General features: G+C 33.7%; 1 protein-coding gene across 2 annotated transcripts; it reads right to left on the reverse strand.

Annotated features, from left to right (window-relative positions):
* Positions 1–1,067: 1,067 nt before the first annotated feature.
* On the reverse strand, positions 1,068–8,246 carry LOC116350456 (toll-like receptor 7). Of its 2 annotated transcripts, XM_031782255.1 has the most exons (6): positions 6,319–8,246; positions 5,810–6,126; positions 4,361–5,438; positions 2,905–4,121; positions 2,454–2,844; positions 1,068–2,391 (listed from the first exon to the last, which is right to left on the reverse strand). In XM_031782255.1, the coding sequence occupies exons 1-6, from the start codon at positions 7,100–7,102 to the stop codon at positions 2,255–2,257; spliced, it is 3,924 nt and encodes a 1,307-aa protein (XP_031638115.1). In that variant the 5' UTR covers positions 7,103–8,246; the 3' UTR covers positions 1,068–2,254. The 2 variants fall into 2 exon arrangements, with proteins under 2 accessions (XP_031638115.1, XP_031638114.1); XM_031782254.1 differs by having other exon boundaries at positions 2,454–4,121.
* Between the last annotated feature and the right edge of the window lie 1,005 nt (positions 8,247–9,251).

Consider the following 9,251-nt stretch of genomic DNA (forward strand, 5'->3'; position numbering starts at 1 on the left):
AGGGGGTATGATGGGGGTAAAAAATAGAAAATTTCTATCGGTGTAGAATTTTTAATTTATTTATCACAGTAATACATCTCATTTTCCGAATTTTCTTCTCAAACGCAATTTTCATTATTGTTAGACTGGCCCCCAAAACACAAAAGTTGAAATTTTTTCGCTCTTACTCCGGAATACTTTTCCATATGGTATGCAATTAACGTGTGTAAAGTTTCATGTCGATAGCTAAACGCTAGATGGTGCCGCAAGAGCTCAGTAGGTCATTATGTGAATTTATTGAAAAATGACGTTTTCAGTTAAAATAAAAATATCTTCGCACAACCATATCGACTAAAAATTGATGGTAATCGTCATTTTCCATCAAACACTTGCCACTGGTGAAGTTTCAAATGATTTGAATGAAAATAAAACACATTTCCATCCAAAATTCCAATTTCATCAACAAAAATGAAGGTTTTGTACTAAATGTACAACAAATTAATCTCATTTGAAGTTAGAATACTTTCAGAGCAAAACTAATGTGATTCCAATTTGGTATACTTCCATTTCAACGCATCGTATAGCTGGAACACTGTCATTTGCATAGCAAATTGTGAGCAATGAACGTGGGGCCAAAATATGAATATGAAACATGATTTATCCGAACTATAATTCACTTCTAAACCTATTTCAATGACTAAATTCGATCAATTTTGACTGTAAAAACAATATCAATGCTGTTTGAAAGAACGCTTGATTTTCGCATTGCTATACTGGCCGAGGTGAAGGTATGTTTCCAACTCGCAATATAAAACGGATCATTTTATGAAGAACCAAAAGTGACATTCAATTTGTTTTAAATCATAAATGTTATACTGAAATCGATAGAATATCATGAAATATCTTGAATGGAAATGTGTTTTTTTTTATTTAAATCATTTGAAACTTGACCAGTGGCAAGTGTTTGATGGAAAATGACGATTACCATCAATTTTTAGTCGATATGGTTGTGCGAAGATATCTTTATTTTAACTGAAAACGTCATTTTTCAATAAATTCACATAATGACCTACCGAGCTCTTGCGGCACCATCTAGCGTTGAGCTATCGGCATGAAACTTTACACGTTATTTTCACACCATATGGAAAAGTATTCCGAGGTAAGAGCGAAAAAATTTCAACTTTTGCGTTTTGGGGACCAGTCTAATTATGAGCTCAAATTTCTACATTTATTTATTAATTACAAGTTGATATTGCTGTTGTTATGGCCAGTTATACGTTATATATGGCCAGAGTGATTCAGAATTACATGTCAATATTTTCACAATTTTTTTTTAGCTCATTTGGAGTAAAAAAGTGTATGTGCACTTTTCCCGAATCGGGTGTTTAAGTAGGGTTACAGCCCTAGCCCCCTTAGGGTCAATATTTCCTATTTTCTGGTTGATTTCCACGGATGGCCACCACAGCGGTTTTTTTCAAAAGGCATTTTTGATTATTGTCTTGTTGGAAAGGCATCTCAGCCGTATTGAGAAAAACACGAAAAAAATAAAAAAAAATAAAATTCAGTGGAGACGTGGGTTGACCAAAATTGAAAAAAATCATCGAAAATCGAGGAAAATCGTAATTTATCTCGAAAAAACATGTGATAAAGCTATCTTTTTTATGCCAGAAATCGAAAGAGCATCCAATTTCGGTCCGGTATGCACATTTTCAGATTTCAAATTTATGTGGGTGTGTCAAAAATTTTAACAGTCCGAAGTGGAGCGACCGAATTATTTTTTTCATTTTTTTTGAATCGACTTTTCTGGGAAAGTTTTTTGTTTGGTTTTACCACTGATCTTACATAATTCGGACCTAAGGAATCCAATGGTGCTAACGGTTTTGACCGATCGATTCGAAGTTCACAAGATAATCAGCTTCGAATGATATTTTGGAGTTAACATTTTTTTCATTCGATCGGTATGAAAACTGGTATTGGGGGGTTTTTGGGTACGAGAAAACCGAATCTGATATTTGTTTTGACACCGCTGTGGGAAATTTTGACCCTAAGGGGGCTAGGGCTGTAACCCTTCTTAAACACCCGGGATTCGGGAAAAGTTCCCATATACTTTTTTACTCCTAATGAGCTAAAAAAAAATTGTGAAAATATTGACATGTAATTCTGAATCACCCTGTATTCATTAGACTTTTTCATTAAAATTCTGAAACATATTAAATATGTTCCATTTTTATTTTTCATACATGTTTATCTCTTTTTTAAACATTAAAAAAACTACTTATAATTCCGCATTCGCCGTTCCTGCTACTGTTGAACTGTAATCAGATTCAATACTGAAATATATATGCTCTGATGGAGGACGCTGTTGTCGTTGTTGTTGTTGTTGTTGGAGATTCTGTAATGGATGCTCATCACCTAAAAGTTATAATAAAATCATTATACAACTGTATTTTTACTAAGTTTTTTAAGGAGCTCACCACCGGATCGTCGACCCAGTGAACTTGGTGTTGCTATTGTTGCTGAAGAATAGTTTGCTTCGTCATTATCTTGCTGATAATATGATGGTGGCAATTGTTTATGATGTGCTAACGTTCCATGCAGGGGATGATGTAATTGCATACTTGCAGACTGGGTTTGATGAGAATTAGTTACAAATTTGTGTTGTCGTTCTAGTGGATGTGGCTGATTCAAAGACTGATGATTGTGAAGTGTATAATTATTACATCGTTGTTGAATTTCGGATGGTAATACATAACGTAGTTTTTCCCAAAAATGCTTATCAGATAATTTAATGCCATTTACAACACGTGACTTAATGTATGGCAACAGTTCCAAATCATTTTCTGCTTCCAATAATGCATCATTTGCCTGTAATAAAACTAATTTTTGTGGTCTTTCCTTGAGAGCTTCATGAACGGCATTCCTTACTTCATAGCGACTCCATTCGGTTTGTAGAAAATTGCGCGACAAAAGTATTACGACACGTTTTGATGCACGTGCTGATTCAAGCACTTGCAAATACGACGCGTCATGAGTTAGATCTCGATGTTGAAGACATAAACGTAAGTGTGGTGGTATGATCTCAAGTTCGGCGACTATTTCTCTTATTGCATGTTCATGGTCCTTTTCTGAATACAGAAACATCGCATCATACAACTTTTCATAATCTTCCCCAATCGTTTCGCAGATGCGAACACCACATTTGGCAAATAACCAAATTCGTATAGGCTCTCGAAAAATAATGATTAATATAAGAATAGTAACAATGATGATCAGAATAAGAGATGTTAAAAGTAATGGAATATGTTCATTTATACTTATATCCGGCAATAAAACTGAACGCCCCTCATAGGATTTTCTACAATCGCCGTTGGAATTAAAATCTATTTCATGCTTTATTGCACCATCTATACAGTAAATGTCTTGCGAATCATCTAAAATAACAGCATTTTCAATAACAAAAGTTGAAAGCTCCTTTAAAAATGGGCAACGACAACTCCAGGTATTTCGTCCGATCGACAATGACTTTAGATTCGGGAAGTTCTGCGGCGGAGCCGTCGTATGAAACATCATCATGGTTACAAGTCGATTACCATCGATACGTAGTAATTGTAGCGCTTTGAGTGGTACAAACGTGTCATTCGCTATATATTCCAATCGATTGTTATGTAAGTACAATGTTTTCAATTGATCCATATTTTCGAATTCGTGTCCATGCAATGTACGTAAGTGGTTGTGATTCAAATGTATGGTTTCGATAGAATGTAAACCAGCCAATGAACGCTTTTGCAATCGATACAACGCACTATTATTCAAATACAATTGCTTCAAATTTTTTCGTCCGATAAAAGCATTGTTCTGAAGTTCAGTAATGATATTTCCATCTAAATATAGTGCAGTAGTATCCATAGGCACTTTCTTCGGTAAAACATTGGCTGGTTGTCCACCAAGTTTTTGTCCACCACCACAATCTACCACATTTGTAGTCCATGTTTGGTCATGATAGCACGTGCAGTTCGTCGGACAGATCATTTCACAGTCACATGCATCAAAGTCGCAGCAATGGCACAGAGCAAAGCACATTATCTCATATTTACAAAGAAAATCTTTTGCGTCCAACGATGCAATCGCTCTTACTGCGTCACCTAAAAGAAACAGTGAAAAACCGGCTGTTCAATTTCTTACAATTTGTTATATGTACTTTAATGTAAAGATGTGATTTTGTGGCCAAAAAAATGCACCATTTGTGATTACTAAATTTTCTAAATTTCTTTATATATCTTTTTTATATAAATAAATTCAATGAAAATATATTACACTATTTCAACATACATGAAAATAAAATTGAAATTGTAAATTTTAAGGGAAAAATTAAAAAACTTACCACGTTCATGGCGGGGCATAACACATTCAATGTTAGCATAATCCATGATTCTAGGATGTTGGCGCGCCGTTAAACTATTCACAGACTGAAGCCAATCCATTGAACAGTCGCATTCGAATGGATTATCACCTAAGTAGAATTCTGGCAAAGGTTTCGTTGATGGTATCGGTGCCAAACGTAATGTATGTAAATGAATTTTTTTCAATGCATTGGAATATAGATCCACACGAGTTAAATTTATTTTGTCAACGAATGTGTTTAGTTGTATCAAATTTATCATGTTATTGTTAATGAATAATAGCTCTATAGAATTTGGGATTGATGAGGGTCCAATTTCCCTCAAACGGTTATGACTTGCGTCCAGTGTTTTTAAACTAATTTCTTCTTGTAATTTGTAATAATTTCCCAGATCCGTAATATAGTTATCGTGCAAATCAAGCCATTTCAAGCTTCGCGGAATGAACGCATAATCAAACCAAACCAGATGGTTTTCAGCTAGATTAAGCCAGAGCAATGAATTAAGCGTGGCAAAAACTCCGTTAATATCGTTTATAAAATTTCGGTCTAGGCGAAGGGCTTCGATTTCGTTGTTCGTATCAAAAGAGCCACGTTCAATGTACTGAATTCGATTTTTTGCCAAATTTAATACACTTAGTCTAGGTAAATTAGTGAACATCTCTCTTGTCACATTTCCAATTTGGTTGTCAATGAGGCGTAAACCCGTTAGTTGATTTAGACTACGAAACGCACCAGTTGATATATCACTGATATGATTTTCACCTAAATCTAATGTACGAAGCATTGTTAGATTTTGAATGGCCATCGGTATTTCTTGCAGTTGATTTGTACTCAAGTCAAGCTCTTTTAAGTCAGAGCAATTTTTAAATGCATTTGAAGCGATATTACGAATGTTGTTATTATTTAATGTTAGTTTAGATAGTACAAAAAGGCCATTAAATAGTCCTTCATTAATGGTATGTAGGCGATTTTCAGCCAAATTAAGTGTGTGCAAATTATATAGTGGCAGAAATGTATTATCCTCTATGTGACCAATTGAATTATTACGGACGTCGAGAATCTGAAAAATACCAACCGTATTATTGTATGTCATGCATTGTCACCTACAAAGGCTTAGGTGAAAATACAACGAATTGTCATGTTATTTTTAATAACCAAAAATTATAAACAGCGACCAAATTGAAATGCACAATTAGTATGCCAACCTGCACGTTAACTAGTAAATATGAATCGGAACATTATCAGAAATGATAATGGTATAAAAGAGTATTGGAACCATGCTTGCGACTCGAAAAAGTGAAACAAAAAAGAAGTGAAGTGCATCAATATCCATTCATTCAATTCCATGGAGCTCCATTTATGGAGTTTTTTTATAATTTTGAGGTAATAAAATTAACATGAAAAATAATTTCAAAACGGTTTTTTACTTACTTGCAGGAAATATAAATCTCGAAAGGTTTTCGCATCGATTCGTGTGAGTGCATTATGTGCCAAATTCAATACAATCAACCGTATTAGGCCGGAAAATGTCGTATTGTCAATACTGTGTTGACTGGATAATCGATTACCGCTTAAATCTAATATCAGTAATTGTTCAAGTTTATGAAATAAGCCACGTGGAATTTGAAATAATTTGTTGTGCTGTAAATGAATCTCTTGAAAATCACGAGCACCCGCGAACAAACCATTTGGCAAAGATTCCAATTGATTGTGACTAATATTGAATATACGAAGTGAAGGCAGTCCGGCTAAAAATTGAACAGTTAAATGAAACAAAAAAAAATACAACAAATTGTCATGTTATCTTTATTAACGAAGGAGCAAAAAAAATTACTAACGAAAATTTATAAAGAAGCAAAAAAAGAAGTGAAAATTCAATTTTTCGTTAATAAAAATACCATGACAAATCATTTTACATCAATCGTTGTGTTTTTACTTACCCAGTGCTTCACCTGAAATTTCTGTAATATTGTTATGTTCCAAGTTCAACTGTTGCAGACGACGTAGTTTTGCGACTGACCAATTTTCGGTTAGTTTGCCTAATTCATTTCGACTCAAATCAAGAATCCGTAAATCGCTCTCAACACCACCGGCCGCCGCCGTACATGTTTTTGGCAAAATTCCTAAGTTTTCTGTTGATCGAATGCGATTTCTCGTTATATTCAACACTTGCAACGTTGGCAGCTCACAAAATACACCTTCAGGTATTGTCCGCAAGCCACTTTCGATTAAATTTAGTACCTCCAATTCTTTGAGAGATTGGAATGAGCTTATATTCAACTCAAGACTCTTACTTAGGCCCCAGTCAACATTCCGTGTACGTATAGTTAGCGTTTTCAATCCTTTTAATTTCGATAGTGTATCACTAGGCAAGTACAAAAGTTTACATGAATCGATATTTAAATCATTCAAATTACGTAGCTGAGCAAACGCATTTTTTGGTAACTGGCTCTCATATAAAAAATTCTCACTGCACTGAATTGTCAATTTGTCATAATCCTGAACTAGTTGCGAATCCAAGTTCGTGGTATGATCAATGAATTGTGTACGGCACGTAATGCTATTCAATTTACTACTACTGTAATCCCATGTACATTGACCGGCTGTTGCGTTGGCTGTTGATGGTAATACCATCCAAATAATATTTAAAACAACAGCAATTTTTATATAAATTAATTGCAACATAGACGATTTAATTGAACAAAAGACTAAATTATTCTGCATGATGGATACATGTAATATTTTCGAATGAGCGATACGATTCTGATAGATTCAAATGCAATGCATAAATTTAAAATATTAATCGATGAATGGTAATTTAATGCGATGTATGTATTTGTTTGTTCCTTTTCATTCACAAGACAAAATCATATGTTTTAAGGAACACATTTTTTAGTGTTTTTTCTATAGTTAAAAGATGTATAAAAGATCATTTTTTGTTTATTTTTCGTACACAGTTTATAATCGAAGAAGAGGCAACAAGATACTCTGGATATCACTCTTTTATTTTAAATACAAACACTAGTTTTTTCTCCATTTTTAAATTCATAAAACAAATAACATATTTTAATTAGAATTTTGGAATTTAAGGATATAAAATGAGTATTCTGTATTTTATAATGTTTACGTAGATGTTTTATTATCATTAATACTCTAATAATTTCTATCCAAAGGAAAGGTTTCATTTTAAGTCTTCAAACTGTCACTTCATTTTCCCATATATTTTTTCCACGAACCTGAAAATCGAGAGTTTAAAAGTTAATTAACAATTTTAACATTTCGGTGAAAAAACTTTTATTGTGACCATAGGTCGATGATGTGTTCTATGTTCTTCAGAAATTCATGTCCGTACACTGAGAGAATGAAACATAATTTTTACACAGACTGATTAAAAAAAATGTTATTATCACACGAAACTTTCACAATTTTTTTATTTTTTTTAATTATTTTTTTTGTATTTTTTTTGTATCTTATATATATCTCAAATCTTTTGGGCACATTAGAAATTAGAAGTACGAATACAAAATGTTTAAATTCTTTTCTTCTTAAATTGTTTTTTTTTCGACGAAAAATCGATTTAAGTAATAAATTAAATCAGGAATAAATGTATATTCTTTTTACTTTTGATTTTCAGTTGAGACAAATTATTTGCTTCAATTAAAATTATTGTTGGTAAAATTTCGCTAAAAGCGAGTTTAATTGGTCTTCTGTTCATTTTGTTTCTAGAGCACCAATATTCGTATTATTTATATGTAGATGTAGTATGTACAATTGTACACAAGATATACACGACAATACACGCACAACACTACTACTTTGTTTTTATTTTCGTTAAACTCAAACAATATTTTACACGTTTTGCTTTTTCAATGGTTCGACTCAAACTGAATGTATTCGCTTTCGCCATGAGCAAAGCGGTCGCATTAAATGATTACATCTTTTTCTCTCTTTCCTTAACGTTTGTTTCATAGACCCCATTTTGTGTATACGAAAGGCATTAAATATAATTCCCCTTCACGTGCGCAGTCGCTAGTTCCTTCTGCTTATGAAAAAAGTATACGTTGTGCCGTTGGCTCCAATTCATTCACATCTTCGTGTTAACCGCACGCATATGCGGACAATGTATTAAATGTAAAAGAGGTCGAGCATTTCCCTTATAATGTGCACTCTCTTACACTGAGTAAATTCTATGTATAATAATAATAATACCTGCACCGAACAGAGCTCCTTCGCCTTGGTAGTTTATTCAAAATAATTAAATGAATATATTACAATTTAAACAATTTTCATCAAACAGCCCTGAGAGAGTTGAAAGAAGGTGGCATTGCTGTTTTTGATGCAATGTTTGATTGTGGCTTCCACCAACTGTCAAATATCGAAAATCCAGCCGGAAATGTTTTGGATCTTGTATTTACAAACAAGTTCTACGAAGAGAGCAATAACACATCAAACATCGGAACTCTATGCATACAATTCGGCGGATTTCGTTGCAATGAATGCATTCTTCGATGCGAATGACACTTTGGCAAGAATGAATCGAATAGATGACCTCGAGTATGCATTCCAAGTTTTTGGCAATGTTCTACACGAGGCGATCGATTCTTTTGTTCCAAAAATCACCGTACAAAAAAGCACTGATCCACCGTGGTACACAAAACCATTGAAGCACCTGAAAAATGTAAGAAGAAAGGCATACAAACGTGCAAGGAAATCTGGCAACTTTGACTCTGGGCAAATCCAAAACATTTTTGGCGAACGACAGGAGAAAAAGAAGCGATATTCTGGCTATTGTTGAATACAACAATGAAATTGCGGACACTGACACATTGAAAGCCGAATTACTTTCTGATTTTTTCGAAAATCAGTACACACG

This window comes from Contarinia nasturtii, unplaced genomic scaffold (genome assembly GCF_009176525.2).
Source record: "Contarinia nasturtii isolate CC-2019 unplaced genomic scaffold, AAFC_CNas_1.1 Cnas_scaffold_4146, whole genome shotgun sequence".
In the NCBI taxonomy this organism is placed as follows: Eukaryota; Metazoa; Arthropoda; class Insecta; order Diptera; family Cecidomyiidae; genus Contarinia; species Contarinia nasturtii.

Bases quoted from the DNA above. Each gene is read 5' to 3' on its own strand.
- LOC116350456 (XM_031782254.1), bottom strand. From the start codon at position 7,102: ATGCAGAATAATTTAGTCTTTTGTTCAATTAAATCGTCTATGTTGCAA. The intron at 4,122-4,360 runs GTAAGTTTTTTA...TGTTTCTTTTAG, and splicing joins TATGCCCCGCCATGAACGTG to GTGACGCAGTAAGAGCGATT. The intron at 2,392-2,453 runs GTGAGCTCCTTA...TATAACTTTTAG, and splicing joins ACTGGGTCGACGATCCGGTG to GTGATGAGCATCCATTACAG.